The 17,663-nt window shown below is 38.7% G+C and overlaps 1 protein-coding gene across 2 annotated transcripts; it reads left to right on the forward strand.

The window, feature by feature from the left end:
• Nucleotides 1-3,788: 3,788 nt before the first annotated feature.
• On the forward strand, nucleotides 3,789-16,037 carry igfbp5b (insulin-like growth factor binding protein 5b). 2 transcript variants are annotated; one of them, XM_016293538.1, is made up of 4 exons: nucleotides 3,789-4,473; nucleotides 13,124-13,335; nucleotides 13,430-13,549; nucleotides 15,013-16,037. In XM_016293538.1, the coding sequence occupies exons 1-4, from the start codon at nucleotides 4,146-4,148 to the stop codon at nucleotides 15,145-15,147; spliced, it is 795 nt and encodes a 264-aa protein (XP_016149024.1). In that variant the 5' UTR covers nucleotides 3,789-4,145; the 3' UTR covers nucleotides 15,148-16,037. The 2 variants fall into 2 exon arrangements, with proteins under 2 accessions (XP_016149024.1, XP_016149025.1); XM_016293539.1 differs by having other exon boundaries at nucleotides 13,211-13,335.
• The last annotated feature ends 1,626 nt before the right edge of the window (nucleotides 16,038-17,663 follow it).

Genomic DNA, 17,663 nt, shown 5'->3' on the forward strand with positions numbered 1-17,663 from the left:
TTGTGTAAACAGTGCAACGCACACAGGCTGACTGAATGAAAGACAGATGGAGACATTACATGACGAGAGACATTAATTTACCAATTAAGGCATTTTTCAGACATGATGGAGAGCGAGAAATTCCTACACTGATGTTCACAGACCACATCCTACTCATAATATTTGTACATAGACACCTTTCTTCCTCTGACAGAATTTTTCCATCGATTTTTCACCATGTGGGCGACTGCTTTCGCAAACTGAGAAACATTTTCAAGCACTGTAAATATTCAAAGAACCAGACAACAGACGACTGAGATGGCGCATGCTACTTTTGCTATCACTGAAAGAACATTGGAAAAGTTCTTGACATTACAGATTACTATAACACAAATGCGAACAAACAGCAAAACATATAGTAAGGACCCATTAAGCAAAAATTGTGCCAATGTTATGGATTTCCACTTAGAAGTAAGGAAGAAGCATACTTTACCAAATACACAAACACTTAACCGTCAGTACTCTAGGGGGTGATAAAGTTCATCTGTGTCATTCAAGCCCATGTGTTTTTTTTATTCAGGTCACTAGAAATAAAACATGTCCACATTAACTAACGTGCGCAACAAGATACTTATAAAGTACTGTACAAACACTTAAACGTTATTGGATATAACTTATTTACACAATGGCAAGAATTAAAACATCAAAATTAGAGATTGTTTATTGAGGGATTGAGAGTTTGCATTTTGAAACATTGTCATAAACTTAACAAACATGATCAAATGTTTTAGAGTGCAACAAACCAATTAAGAGCACAAAACATCCCAGCACACCATCACTCATACTCACAGATGTTTGTGCTGGTGCTTTCCCTCCAAAATGTTGTCACTTCCTGGAGGATGATGTCATTAGGGAAGTGGCTGCTGTTAGTTAAAATAATTTTGGATGTCCAGCTTTCAACTGAGTTTTGAAAATGCTTTATTTGGTTTCTTCACTTATGACACATCTTTTCATGAGGAATATTGTTTAATTCATCTGTTACTTCTATCAACTAAATTAAGTATACATAAATATAAATATGGGGGAAATAAACCTTTTGATTTTAAAGACAGAAGTTCAAAAATACCTACAAAGTTTGAAAATAAATGTGTTAATATTTGTCAACCTTTTAATGTTTTTGTTCAACTGTATTTCTGTTATATTTATTTATTTATTTGTATTTTTTTAAATAATGAAATAAATAAGAAAACAGTATTTAAACACCTTGATTAGAGAAAGAAAAACACTTTCTTAATATCAATAAAACAAATAAGATAAATATGAAATTAAATCATGTAGTGAAATTATATAATTTGTTGTGACATTGTGATAACGTAATAAAAATATAATTTATTTCCAATATCTTTATCATATTATTTGTTTTATAATATTACAACATTTAATATTACAACATAATACTTAATCATTTTTAATAATAATAATTGAATATTATATAAATAACAATGTATAAAAAATATATTTTTTACATTTAACATATTAAAACATGGTGCACAAGTAAAAATAAACTGCCTAACATTATTTAATATCAACAAACAATTTGTAAAAAATGTTTAAAAAAATGTTTAAAAAATCTCCACATGGTACCCTGGTTAGTAGTGTTCACACCAGTAATTTGCGACCGTTTATCTCCTCGTTAGAGAGCGGATAACAGTTCCAGCTCGTTTCCAGTAACTTGCACTCTGCATCCATTAAGTTTGTTTTATATCCAGGGATAAATATGCTGTGAGTGAACTGGGGCAATTTGATAGCTTATACGACTGGAAAACAGTCCCAGTTCAGGTCCAGAATGGTAGATCATAGATGACTCATGAAGAAATTCCGCAACAAATATGAAAACAGGCATAATTCAATGAACAGTAAAACATCTTTGCAAGCTTTCTGGACACCAGTGCCAGGAAGACAGGCGTTGTGGAGCTGTTAGTGTAAAGATGACATCAATCAGACAAGTCAGGCTTACTTTAATGAAATCTAAACATCACAAAGACATATATTAAGCAGTAAAGTTTTCAAAAACATGCATACAGAGGCAACAGGGCCCTAAACTTCATGTATCAAAACAGCATGTATATTCTTGAGACTGATGTCTGTCTCTTTGACTCCAGAGTGTGAGATGTGTACAGCAGCACTGTGTAAATCTCTGGTAATGAAACGTTCAGCATCTGCGGGCCAACATTCGTTCCAAGGTGAGCCTCTTACCATTGCTAACAGCTCCTTCTAGTGGTCAAAATCTCAGAGGTGAGCTAAATCCAGCAGCAAGACCCACACAGACACTTGGGCTTGTACTGTACAGCTGGGTAAATCAAGAGACAGCATGTATGATAAGCACAGACCAATCAAAAGAAATGAAATATGGTGTGCAGTTCTTTAAACTTGCTATCACACATCCGACAAAGCAATTTCAAAGCAAAACAGAGCAACCCATTGATGAACTTTACATATGGGACATGTGCAAATGCCATTTTGGAGCACTCTATAAGGCAAATCAGGGACATGTAAACAGCAGAGGGCCACTTGGACACCGAGCGAATGGTATGATTAAACAATCGTGTCTGTTAAATCTCATCTAAATTGTGGTTTCAGCAGTTCAAAGTTCAGAACAGGTGGGTGTAGATTGCCTATTCTTAAACTATCACCAAGACCTGCATGAGAGAAAAGAGATTTTAAGCATTTACCACAGTATTCACCACACACCTCAGCTGGTTTTAATTGTGTGCTGGAGTGATACGAACTTCACGGATGCCATCAGTAGCTGTTGATGCATATGTTGCTCAGACATTTCTATAGGGGTTTTGTAACAAGGGTTGAGCTGTAGCACCATCAGTTTAACCATTTAGAAAGAAGTTACATCACTAGATGATCGACACCCTTATGAGAAGATAGAAATACATGATCACATCTGACCTTGTGATCATGTTAATGAAGAATACATGACAGAAGTGGTATTATCCGAATCAGCAGCTTCTCCTGTTTAATTTGATATATAGCATCCAGTTGTGACACATTCAAAACTAACCAAAACTATTGTTTTCAGTTTCTTTTCGCTGGAAATGTGTCCCACATGTTCGCAATTTTGAATTGAAATGCTTGAAAGCATAATCATTATTTTGAACAAGTAAATGTGATTATCCATTAGTGCTACCGGTAGGTTGTATCAGCAGCACACTCATTTGAACGGTTTATGGATACGTAGTAGATTTCAAAACTACTTTAACTTGCAGAAGACAAACATGGGGATATTATGTCAAAGTTTGAGACACGCAGAGCAAAACAAGACAGAGTTACAGACGTTAAAACAAAACACTCCCCATTCTCCCTTACTCATACATGTTCTCTGCGCGCACTAATATACGGGTGGTGCCTATCAGCAGAGCGATTCTAATCGTGCTCTTTTGTGTGTATTCTCTATGTATGCGAGCAAGCGTCTTTATCATGTCACATCCATGTTGCGTCTTGAATATGCTGGAAAGCCGCTGAGCTTCGTGCACGAATCTGACGCTATATACTACCGGCCACAAAGTGCACGGAAGATCTCAGAGGAGCATATCTTCGATTTTGCATGGATTTGTGTTTTGCTCCCCGCTCTTGGCATCACTGCGTAAAAGACTGATCCTATTGCCGGGGGGGGGGGGGGGGGGGGGGGGCGCTGGCGCTGCGCCACGATCTGGCAAGTGCGCCTCCCTTCACCGCTGTTTGGCTTATTCATAGTTAGGGGTTTGGGTTTGGCTGTTTTTAAAAAGGCATGCACTGCTGTGAAGTTGATCAGTCCGCTCAGAAAACTTACAGAGGGGAAAGTGTTTTGGAATCGGAAAGTCCAGAATTTCAGTGCGCAACGAATTGCGCACAAACTGTACTATTGGAGAATACCCAAGTTAATCATTTTTTTATATTAATATATTTATATGAAAAATCTACCGGATTCTTCTTCATCATCTATTTTTCATCAAAGACTGTCTCTATTTTCTAATTTTTAAGACACCCCAAACTGTGCTTTCACTTTGCATGCGGAGTTTTCACTCGAATCTGAGCCAAACGTTCATGCGTTCTCATATCTAGTTCATGCTCTCTTTTTTCTTTTAAATCGGACCTCATTCACTTTGAAACGAAGCATGGCTCTTCTTGTGCTGGGTACATTTCTCACGGCGTTGTCCATCAGCGGAGGCTCTTACGTGCCGTGCGAGCCGTGCGATCAGAAGGCGCTCTCCATGTGTCCTCCGGTCCCGGTGGGCTGTCAGCTGGTGAAGGAGCCCGGCTGCGGCTGCTGCTTGACTTGCGCTCTGGCGGAGGGGCAGGCGTGCGGGGTGTACACCAGTACATGCACGCACGGACTGCGCTGCCTGCCGCGCAACGGCGAGGAGAAGCCGCTTCACGCCCTGCTGCACGGCAGGGGAGTGTGCACGAACGAGAAGGGATACAAACCACCGCATCCACCCATTGGTAAGTTTACTGGAAAGCAGTGCGCCTTTGTTGCACGGAAGCATTGTTGCGTTGAGATCGTGTATCTGGTGGGAACGTTGTGGCTTGCGCTGATCCAGTTTTATGGCGTGCGCATGTTTCTGCATGGGCTTTTCTGTGTTGTGGCCGGGCTGCGCTGCTCAGTGCTGTTTTCCATCATATCCCAGCGCAGTAGATTACTAGGATTAGTGAAACCTGTTTATGTTTCACTCAAAGCCAATTATTAACAAAACGGTTTCCATCTTCACGCTGCAAATGCACTTATACAAAAAGTACCGTGGTGGTACCGCGTTTTCTGGAAATGTACCATGGTATTTTTGGACGCACCTAAGAGTATGATGTAAATGCCATTCCAGTACCATTGTATCATCATCATCAGATACGTTAAAATTTGAGCATTATTAAAAGAGTATAGAACAGTTGTATTTTAGTCTAAATCAAGTGGTGTTTTTTGGCATGGTGTCATTGGGACCATTGTATTTTGGACATATATCATGGTACTACCATGTTTTTTGCCATTTATCATAGTAGTATCAAATTATTGTTTTGGAAGTTCCCAGAAAATGCCATCACTGTGCCAAGTCACTGCCACCATATGCTTTTTTTAAGGGATATATCAATGTACTATGGTACTGCCATCTGATACCATCACTGTACCATTTTTGTACTTAAGCTGCATCTAAAGTATCATGTAATGCAATTACATAGAAATTATGTGCAGTGAAATGTATGAAAATTGTGAATAAAAATATTAACCTATTAATATATGCTCTATAAAGGCAAAGTTTAATTGCATTTCATTGGCACAGAAGCAAAGCAGCATCAGATTCAGCAGAACTGCATAATTTAGTACGCTCCTTAGAACTGAGTAAAGACGCCTCGAGATGCATAATTCCATACAGTCGTGCCTTGTGTTTAGTTATGGTTTGATTTGGCAATGGCATTTGTTTGGTGCTCTATTGACGTTAGGGACTCCTCCATTGTTATGATCACACCTCTCATCATTGTACGGTGTACCCACGCCTCATGATATTCTTGATTGAGATTCTAGGTTGCTCTGAATTTAGGTCTAAGTCTGTGGGTGGTGTTAAGGGTCGGATTACTGTTCGAAGATTAAATCCAAGGGGAGGAGGGTAGCCACGGTGTCTCTACAAGCCAACCTATGTGCAAAAATCACACGTTTAAGAAGAGTAATCGTGCACGGCACGCATATTTATTTACATTTACGCATTTGCCAGATGCTTCTATTCAGTGCACTAAATTCATGCTTTCCTTGGGATTCGAACCACTAACCTTGGCATTGTTAGTGCAGTGCACTACCAGTTGAGCTACATGAACAAAAATAGCACATTGGGTTACAGAACTATATCTTTTAGACTTCAGCAATGCGTTATCCAACAAGACAGCACATATCCTTAAAACAAATGAGGTTGAATTCAGTCGTGGGCTTTCACCACGACCGTTTGTACACAAATACAACCCCCTCACACACACAGGTGCACATCAGAAACCTGTTTGTCTCTATCTGAAGTCCTCTGATGAGTGTGGTTGCTGGTTTACCTCTTCTGTGATTGCAGTGGGCACACAGTTGAGCCCTTGTGATTCAGCAGAATGTCTGTGGAGCCGATCTATCAAGAGCTGTTCGTCAAGCATGGGGATGAATTTAGAGGGACGCTTCTAGCCTCCCATGGTATTCGGTTTCAGCCTGGTTTTACAAGCTGGGCAGGACAGACAGAGAGGGAAAGAGAGATAGAGATAAAGAGAGAGAGAGAGGAAAAAGAGGGAGAGAGGTCAAGCGTCCTTGCCCACATTAGGATTCAGAGCCTTTTGGCCCTCAGATCCATTTTTATTCCCCCAGCTCACCTTAGTTTCACAGTTGTGCAAACATAAAATTGAAATTCAAGTTTAAAATGGAATAATTTCTCACTCACGTGAATAGTGTCATACCTTCATGGTCTTGAATGCTGGCGCTCACGGTTTAAAGATTCAGTGTTCAGAGCCAAGTACAATAGGCGATGCCAGATTGTCATTTAGCATCAGGATTGGCAAATACTGCAAATTTGCCAACGATCACAAGGGATACTTTCTGTTCGGACATGCCATGTGGAACTTGGATGCAGTTGCCAACCGATATGACTACAGGCATCTTGCCCAAAAGAACTGTATGCTGCGTTCGCAACGATTGCAGGTCTGAATCTAAGAGCTTGCAAGTAAACAAATGAAAAGAAATGGTCCAAAGCAATTGGCTGTTGTATTCGGTTACTTCGGTATCGCTGATTTATGCGCTTTATTTACTCACTAGAGATGTAGCCATAACTAAACAACGATTACAAGGGAATGGAATTCTATTGCCTGTCTGTCATCTCATTTTTATATTGCGCCACAGGCCAAACTCACAGAAACATATACGTGCTTGCAATATCAGACTGACAGTGAAAGATATATGGCTCGCTTCACTGAATAGCACCTGAATAGATCTCTTGCACTTTTTGAAAGTGATGCCCAGCTTTTTGAAATCTGCATTACAGAATACTTTCTCCTCTTTTTTAACCATAATGCCAATAGTGCTCGTATATCAAGTACCCAGTCATCCTTTCAGAGGTAGGCAAGTAGGGAACCTATTTGGCACTCTTAAATTACTTATTCCAGTAAAGTTTAATAGCAATCTGTCCAGCGTGTATTTGTCATTGGCACCTGGAAAGCTAGTGAGTGAGTAACAGCTGTGAAGAAAATCAGCTCGTACAGTAGTCTCGTCTCTGTCAGAAATGTGATTCCTGGGCAGCGACATCCTCACGCTGGGCCCTGCTTAAATAGGAACACATGTCAGGCTGACCAAAACAGCGAATGGACAAAAACAATCTATTTAATCTATGGTTTTACTGCTCACGTTTAGAAAATGTAAGCAGACAGCAGGGCTGGTTGAGCAGAAGACGCCAACCTGTTGAAACCTCCTGTCATGTGCTTCGGGGCGGGGGAGGGGGAGCCGCAGTGTCACGTTTCTTCAGGGAAGGAGAACAAAAGGTGCCCAATTTATTGCCTGCAACACAGGTTCAGATGTGGTTCCAAAGCGCTGCCTCAAATTTTGTGCCATGCACGATTCTCGGGAGGATAGATAAGATAGGCAGCACAAGACAAAATCATTAGTTATGTTACAGTTGTCACATTTAGTTGTTGAGGATCATGGGAAAGGCGGTGTGGTGACTGAATTTGGCCTGCTTAGGGTAGCTGATTCATTGGAAAACGACTGGTAACACTCATTGTCTAAGCCACACACACACGTTGTGTGCATAACAAGTCTACTTCCTATTGCACTAAAAGTGGGCGACATGACCAAAATCGTATTTTATGAGTAACTTTATAATCACGCTAACACAGTAATTGCAATATACTGTAGTTATTTTTGCTATAAATTTAATTAAATAAGTGATTTACATGTTACAATCATGCTGTAACACATACTTTTGGATAACCTAGTGAATTAAGTGCAAATAAAAGTTACTTTTGATTTTCTCTTCTTTTTTTGTTAGATGCAAACAAAATAACTATTGTCACATCAAATAACACTCAAAATATGTACTATTTAGTGCTGTCAAACAATTAATCGTGATTAATCGCATCCAAAATAAAAGTTTTTGTTTACATAATATATGAGTGTGTACTGTGTATATTTATGTATATATAAATACAAACACATGCATGTATATATTTAAGAAAAATATGCTATGTTTATTTATTAAATGTATTTATATATAATATAAAATATAATCATATAAATGTAATTTTTTTCAAAATATATACTGTATATGTGTGTATTTATATACATACATAGTAAATAAAAACAGTACACATACATACAGTATGTAAACAAAAACTTTTATTTTGGATGCGATTAATCGCGATTAATCGTTTGACAGCACTAGTATTACAAAATATATACTGTATATGTGTGTATTTATATACATACATAGTAAATAAAAACAGTACACATACATACAGTATGTAAACAAAAACTTTTATTTTGGATGCGATTAATCGCGATTAATCGTTTGACAGCACTAGTATTATTACTTAATAGACATACAAAACAAGTAGTTATGACTCTAAATTCTGAGCCCCAGTTGAAGCCTAAAAAGGTTTGCATATGAAATCATCATGCCGTAATATCTATTTTTAGATAATCTAACAAGTTAAGTGCAAATAAAAAAATATTTCTGATCTCCTTTGACGTTTTTGTAACTTGATAGATGCAAACATAATGAATATTCATAATAAATCATAAAAATCGCATCAAATAACACTCAAAATCTTAACTGACATAAAAACAGCAGTTACGACGCTAAATTCTGAGCCGCAACGTAAACTCAACTAAACAAGCAAAAATTTCTTCACATTACATTTCTTTACATAAAAAGTCTTCGTATTTTCACATTACTGCTTGTTTTTCTTCTTCTCATATGTAAATAATGTAAAGCAGTCCTGCCCACTGATAGCCATGCAAATATATCTACCATGGTTTAACTCGTACAGTATAGCAAAATCTCGGGTTGGCACAGTTTTACCATCATATCGCCCAGCTCTAACTCCTATAATTTAAAATCTTCAATATATCCCATCCTTCATTTGGGAAATTCCTAATAATGTTTCAAATTAGGATTTTATTCACTTTCCCTTCATAAATAATTACATACCACCTACAAATGATTATATACAATCTTAATAGTCATTATAAAGATTGATGTGGTTTGGATGGCTAAAGTTTGCTTGGAAAAAACTATAAGATCTTGCCTAGTTTAGAAGTTTAGAAGAGGAAAAATTGTAGCTAGATCCTCTTGGTGGAAAGATGCCTTGAGCTTACAGACAGTATCGCTCTCTTGCCATTGTCTGAGCTAATTGAAATCAGCAACTGGGAGTGATCCATTGATGTCCTAAAGAGCACCTCCTGAGTTCATGTTTCGGAGTGTTGATGACATGAGACACGGTCAGCCGATGAAGAGGTGCGCACATGTGCTTTCAGCCTGAAGGGAATCGACAGGTGTCATCACTTTGCATTGTCCTGAATTAGAGGGGACTTGTTTGAATAGTAAGTTGTATGATGGCTTTCTTGGTCGTAACCGATAGTGTATTGCAACATGGAAACTTTTATCCCAAATCAGCCATGTCTTGCTCTTAATGTTGCTTTGTAGTTTGCGATTACCCCGGCTTTAACTAGCATTAGTGCTCGGTTGCATTTGTGGTGTTTTTTTTTTATTAGTTTGTGGCATGCTTCTCTGCTACAGAGGCCCAAACATGTTGTGGACACGGTCCAGGCTTTAAATATTTAGCAGTGGAATCTTGCCAGGGATGCCATGGTCGGTCTGTGACAATGAATGCAAGACAAAGCAGAACGGCCTGCTTCAAGAACGACTTTCAAAGGCGAGCTAGTCTGAATATTTAACAATAGCAAGACCTAATTCCAACCATGCATGGTAATAAGACACTAAAACATGTGGTTTGAGGGCCTTAATAGCATTTCTCTGCTTGTTTTTTAAGCTTGTTCTTAAAAAAAGAATCGGACAAGGTGATTACGCAACTCAAAAGGAGATCTGCTTTCATCATTAGCCCCCAAGCTGTAAGAAACCGTGGATATTCATGAAGTATAATTGCCCAGCACATGTGTAAATTATTAAACAGAGCCCTATCAGATGCATCTCTTTTGGCCAAGCTCGGGTCCCTTTATCTTAATGAAAAGTTTAGCAAGACCAAGAGTAGAGACACCAATACCTCTTCTGCATTCTTTCCAAAGCTCATTTGAATAGACAGGCTACACGTGATACGTCTGGTTTGGCCGGGCTCCAGGTTCTTGGCTGTGTGTCAGATGTTAAACACAGACCCGCTAAACCTTTACAAGCTGGGGACCATGAGCATGGAAAAAGTGATTTTGGTCCTCACTTCGAAAAGCCTACAACAGAAAACACGAACTTAGTGGTTTGTAAACTATAGGCATTGTTGATTTCACAAACACGGTGCATTTGTGCCACGCACGATGAGGAAAAATCATGAAAAAAGCCATGAGGAATTGTGCCAACCCAGTCGGCCTGTGCCCTCCCATTTGAAGTGTACATTTCCAAGCCATGTAAATCTCCCTCTAGGCAAACGTCCCTACGACATTTCCATGAGGCGATCTCAGATTAGGTGGCTTCAGGAGCCCAAACCTGCGGGGAAATCTGTACAGAAATTTCAGTCTGCCAAGTCATGAGTTGCGGGATTGATTTCAAAGAGACAGCACCATGCTCTGATTGTAACTTCAGAAGCCAGGAAACCAATTCCTGTAATGACCAGGCACCCGCCCCATGCGTCTCCAGGTCAGACAGACTCTTTCACCACCGGGCCGCTCCAGAACACCCTGCCCCAATCTGCAGCAATGTGAAGCACTGGAGCTCAAGGGGACTGTGAGGGCAGTTATCTCAATCATTTCTGCTGGCTGCCTCAGCTGTCTGATAATGCCCTCTTGGCTGTATGCACAAAAATACTTGGCAACCCAACAGCATCAATGTTCAAGCCTGTCTGATTCTAAAATGAAGCCACTCTAAGATGAAATAGCATTAAATAATATACTATCTATTTAATAATTTAATATCCGTCTATTTAGTATAATAATCACATTATGCTGTGCTGATTTACAAATGAAATACTTTCCAAATGCATGAACAATTTGCCAAGTAATATAGCTTATTTGCATAATAAATAGCACAAACTGTTTATGGCTGCCAAGCAGTGCTATTGCAGTGTTATATATTCCGTTTCATTTAAACTTTGAATTAAAAGGTCATTTTTATTAGATTGCTTTTTTCTTTAGTTTTCAGACATTTTTATTTTAGTTTTAGTTATGTTAGAACATCAAGTTAGCTAAGTGAAAACAAGAAAAGTTTCCTTGGCATCTAGTTTAAAATAAGTTTAATTTGAACTTAAATTGAATTTTTATTTTATTTCAAATAACAAAAGTGGTTATGGTTTTAGTTTTAGTTAACTATAATAATTCTGTTGCCATGCAACCTGGTGCATTAATATACAAAGTGCAAAAACAGGTGTGCATTTGACAGCGTTTCACAATTATGTCCCAATTTAGAATATGTATATAAATGGATTTAATGTATAATGAATTTCATGCAAGCATTAGATCTGAAAGGAAACAATATTATATTTAACTTTATTTTTTTATGCAATAAACCACAGTCCTAAACAAATGCAATAACTATTAAACTCCTTTATTTAATAATAAGCAATAACTATTTAACTCCTATTAAAATGCCATTTTGTATTGCAAATTTAATAATAATTGATCATGGTTTGGATGGCTAAATGTCAATACAATTATATATCCTGACTTTGTATACTTTGTGTTAATGACCTGTTAATCTCCTCCGGATGTACTATGTTTGGCTTCTCTCTGCATGGTTCAAGTGTTCAGTTTTATGAAGCTCGGCTTTGTCCAACAGTATTTGACTTCAGTGGAAAGACAGTTTATAAGTAGAGGCATGTATCCTGTGGAGTTTTACTATCAAACTATATGTGCTTGAATTACTTGTTCTGTAATATCTCCACATTTTCCCTGGACACATGTCGACAGTTACTACCCACCTAGCCTTAGATTCCTGCAGAAGAACATTGTGGTTGTCATGGTGTTATGGTTATTGAGACTTCAAAGTTCTTCAAGTGCGTCTCTGAGCTGTTAAGGATCCTTTGAAAAAACGTTTCGGTTCTCACTCTTAAATCCTGTAGTCATGCACATTCTCTACAATGAAACTAACAGAATTATTCAGCAGTATAAAACAGAGGTTCATTCAATGTTTAGGTTGTACACCCAAATGAATTTTGGAGAAATCCCACCAAATAGAATGAGATATTAGATTTTTAACGCAATTGGATGTTTAGTCAGACATAGCCAAGTGTTTCAACCTGGGATAGGTTGGGTTGGGGGTGGTCATCAGCTGTTGATCCTGCCACCACCCTCTGTAAACAAATGCATAGGAAACATTTGGTGGAAATAGAGTTGCTTTCATGTTTACGCTCTGGAAACTCATTAGCAACTAGGATGTGTAAATATCTTAAAGCCTTTGGGGAGGTTTTTATAAGAGATTTTCCAGGTTTTTATAAGTTAAATTTAATTTTGAATTGTTGAAGTCAGATGTAGGACATTGAGATCATTACTGGTGTTTGCTAAGGCAAATTACCATTGCGTTATTGTGCTAATGCATTCAGTTTTGCCTGGCGTGCAACTGCAAACAACCTAAAATACACTGTTTCACAATGGTCAACCAGTCATTGTCTAACAACCGACTTCATTACGCATAACTTTGTTTGCTGTTAGGATGACAAAAAGATTTAAAAGTTAAATTTTTAGGCTGGTCTGCCTCAGCCAATCAAATTCATACGTCATTGGTATTGTATGAATGGTACCTCAAATCGTGTGGCTTATTGAGGTGTGCTAATGCATTCGGTTTTTGCCTGGTGGAGGGAAAAATCTCATACATTAACACCATATCAACACCCTGGCAACCACTTTAACATCATGCTGATGATTTTGCACTGGCACTCACATTTCCATGCAGTAAAAATCTAGTTAATGCCTATTATTTGATTCTCTTTGTCTTAGATCGCGAATCAATAGAGCATGATGATACAGTGAAGCCAGACACGACTGAAGACCAGATTCCTAAAATTCCCCTTTACCCCAAACCAGACGTAATCAACAGCAAGAAGCATGCTGCCGTGCGCAAGGACAAGAAGAAACAACAGGAGAAGCATCGGTCACTGGGGTCGATGGACTACTCCCCCCTTCCCAACGACAAGCATGAGCCTGAATTTGTAAGTTGTGTGACGCAGCAGCTGCAGTAAAATGATAGCTAGGCGTTAAATGCTGCGGTGATGATGCAACTCACCATGTGTTTGTCTGACACAGGGTCCCTGCAGAAGGAAGCTGGATGGAGTCATTCAAAATATGAAAGACACCTCCCGCGTCATGCCTCTTTCCCTCTACCTGCCTAACTGTGACAGGAAGGGCTTCTTCAAGCGCAAACAGGTAAGACGCTTGCTACTTTTATGGTATAATTTTAACATTGACATCTAATATGATGAACTTTTTTATCATTGATTAACACTGTCGGTCGATGTTAACTCATGAAAATAGTTTTCCTTTGGTGAATGAATCTGCATTTATGATTGCCGAGTGATTCAGTAACCCACTCGCTTTTTGAACAAATCGGTTCAGTCAGTGATTCGAATGACTCACTTAAAAAGACCACCGCTGTCGCCACCTATTGGTGTATCGATGTAGTATGCAAATAGTCACTTAAAAATCCTACCACTAATACATAGATTGTCAGCGTGTCTGGAACAAACACAGCCCCCCCCAAAAAAACCCCACTGAGGACAGGAACTAAGTGAAAATATTCAAAACCATGTCCAGGGAACTTAATACTTTACTAATCAAAGGTACATGTTACAACATAAAATGTATGTCATTATCTCTTATATCCCATTTGATTATTATTATTATTATTTTTATTTGGGGCTCCATGAACCCAATCCAAGTGATTGGATTATTGAACAAATTTGTAAAATTGTGACCATAAATCAGTTGAATTCTATATTTATGCACTGATTTCAACACCAGTCATCTAACATCGATTAATGATATTGATTAGTGAGATTCACTAGCTTGCTGCCAAACATGAATTCAAGTGCAACACTTCAGTTTCAATGGTGAAAGAGTGTGAGGTAAAACATTTTATAAGTAAAACTGAATCGTTTTGTAGATAAACATTTAATATTCAATAACTGTTTTATGACAGAAATGTTAAACGGCTACTATCCACTGATGCAAACTACTTACTTTTTTGTCAAATGTCACCTTTTTAATTTAGAAAATATAGTCTCATCATTTATATGATTCATGTAATTTATAACTAACAAGACAAAACATGAACAGAGACATTTTCTGCATATTAGACACATCATATTCTAGGTCTTTTCTGTTGTTCTTTATTGCCTTAAATCCATGTACATCCTTTAATTCTTTGATTAATCAATAAATTAAAAAGACCATTACTAACCCAATTGTTCAATACTTGGTTATAGCCTTTTTTTACTATTTGTATCTGTAACAATGTTTTTTTAACTAGTATTTACACTGTTCAAAACTAAAATACGCCCATTATAATCAACACAGTCCTCTACATAGGAATTGCATAGGAATTGGTTGCACTATATTTTAAGGTGTCAGTTATAGTGTTATTATACATTTAAGTACTGAGTGATATTAATTAACTACATGTACTTACTATATGGTTAGGGTTAGCATTAGGGTTTGGCTTAGGGTTACTTGCATGTAATTATGCATAATTACGTGTGTAACAAGGACACCTTAAAATAAAGTGTTACTGAAATATTTTATGACAGCATACCATCCGTTACTAGTTGAGGCATTTTGTTTTTATTTGAGCTTGCAGTTTTATGACCCTTTGTCCCTGGTCCACCCTGCAGTGCAAGCCCTCCCGCGGCCTGAAACGAGGCATCTGCTGGTGTGTAGACAAATACGGTGTGCAGCTGCCCGGCACTGACTACAGCGGCGGTAACATCCAGTGCAAGGATTCGGAGAACAGCAACAACAACGAGTGAGAATCAACCCACCCTGATCACAAGACCTAGGGCCCACCTCCTTGTCCTGTCCCACCAGTCTACCCACCAGTCACTTTGAGATTTTGATGCAAAACGACAAAGAAACACAAACGCTATTACAAATACGAACAATCAGACTAAAAAGAAAATGTTAAAGTGAGATAATCCACAGGAATCGTTTCGACTGAGCGCTCATCTCTATCTCACTGGACTCAGCCAATCAGAGGAGCCCCCTGCTAGAGCTGAGTCCCAGCAACAACAATAAAAAAAATTGCTAAAAAATATATATATATATACATACAATTATATATTTTTATAGAAGCTGGGGTTTGAGCACCATACTGTTTTGTTTAAAGTTAACATAAAACAAAAAAAAAACTATAAAAAAAAGAATATACGGCATGTTGATTATTAACAGGGCTATCTTGGTCTTTTACATCTTTTGCTGTCAAGGTATCAAAGGAGATAGCAGGAACTTTTACTATTTGAAAAAAAACGTGTTGTTTTTCAAAAGAAAAGAAAGAAAGGAAAACACATGGTAGAGATCTGCTGATACAGTCATCTCTATCTGGCTTTTTTTTTTGGTCCTGTCAGAGCACTTATTCATTGGGGAACCTGCTTGGAAATGTGTAACTTCACCAAGTTCAGTGTATGCGTGTATTTACGAGTGTGCGCTTGCGTACGCATGCGTGTGAGCAATGAAATACAGCGATAGCATTCAAAAAAATAATGTTTTTTTATTTTTTATTTGTGGCATATCCCTCCCAGAACGTAGTGAAAACCAAGATCCTATTAGACAAATCTGTTTCAGTGGCTCTAGACTTTGTAGCTTACCTAACATGCCAACCGTGCCTATGTAAACAGACGCTGCCACGCAGAGTTACATGGGGCCCGAACGAAAAAATAAAGTCCACACAGAATCAATCAGTGCCCACGCCTAGAAAAGAAAAGGCCACTCTGGAATAGTTTCGTATCAGATATTGTGGCATCAGGGCCGAAATCGAGACAGATGCTGTAACCCTTAAACGCTCCCAGCATTTGCGTTTGAACTTTGACGGACGTTCACCGCGCAGAGCGGTAGTTTCTTTCTGTCTGTAATGTTTTGTTTTTCTTTTCTGAACAACTTTTGTTATCTGTGGTTTCCTTTGACTTCATGGAGGTAATGACAGTCCACTTATGAGCCATGTTCCTCGACCATACGGTTTCACTGAAATAGGTGCAACCTTGGTATATTACCTTTAACTCTAGATTATTTAATGTGTTTTCTTTCTTTTTTTTTTGTTTTGTTATCCTTAAACAACCACAACCATCAGGTGCTCAGCAGAGGAGTGTTAGCATTATCAATTTGCATATTTCCATCTGACCTGTCACAATGACAACTTGCTCATTTGAATGCAGGTCAGACCAATTTCTAAGCTCCGCCCACTTTGACTGTTCACCAATAGGTAATAGCTCTTTTGGTCAGCACAATGACATGTTTCATTTGTATTCCTGTATTTCATCTGTGTTATTAACTGAGGTGGAAACAGAAGGTGTGTTTCACTACAGCGTCGTTCAGTGTGAGTTTCTGTGTGCGAGTCTCAGTGCCTTCCTACATGCAAATACATTTGAATGGTGACGTGAATGTTACACAATAGCCAAGGGGAACGAAACGACCTTTTTATATTGACGAAGGACCTCAGTTGCGTTCAAATACAGCATCAGATTAGATATGAAATCCGTTACACTACATTGTATGTCAAGCAGCTATCAGAAATCGCTTTCTGCGCCGAGGCTAAGATAGGGAGAGACCGTAGTCCAGCTAGCGCTAGCTCATTTACTGTTATTTCTCTTACGAATAAGCTGACGATTTATTTGACAGAGACTGCAAATTTGTGTAATTGCTGACGAGAGTATTTTCAATCAAGCTATACATCACACAGGGATACTCACCGGTCGGCTCTTGAAGAGTGAGTGAAGCCATTTCCCTGCCACAATGGGTCCGTCCGGATCTTATTTCAGGGCCCGAATGATCATAGTTTCACTGCTGGGAGGGGGCTGAAAAAATATTCGCCAACACCGTACCCTGCAGGGCTGCATCTCTCCAGATCACGCAAGCACCCATCATAACCGGGCCCGGATGGAGTCAATGCATCCGCATTTTCCGTAATTTAGGTGTGGAGCTTTGAGGAGGAGGAATTTGCGAATGCCAGGCATTCCGATTTGGCGGAATTCCACGCACAAAGATTTTGTGTGGGCCCGGCTGTGATTTGAAATAACCACGGGTCTGCAGAATGTAACCGTTGCATGTCAAAAAAGAATTGCAAATGACAATTGGCTCTCGAATGGAAGGTGGCATGAAAAAGAAAGTTCAGGGTGTGTGGGCTAACCAGACTTTTGCAGGTGTCTCGAGTCCGTCGTGGAGGCCTAGTCGCCTCTGTTATTGCACAATTAGCCTCGTTGGTGTAGGTCACCACAGGGCGAAATCAGTAATCAGCGTTATCCAGGTCCTGATCCATGCCGAAAGCCCCCACACC

Source organism: Sinocyclocheilus grahami, unplaced genomic scaffold, assembly GCF_001515645.1.
Source record: "Sinocyclocheilus grahami isolate Dianchi unplaced genomic scaffold, SAMN03320097.WGS_v1.1 scaffold304.1, whole genome shotgun sequence".
NCBI lineage: Eukaryota > Metazoa > Chordata > Actinopteri > Cypriniformes > Cyprinidae > Sinocyclocheilus > Sinocyclocheilus grahami.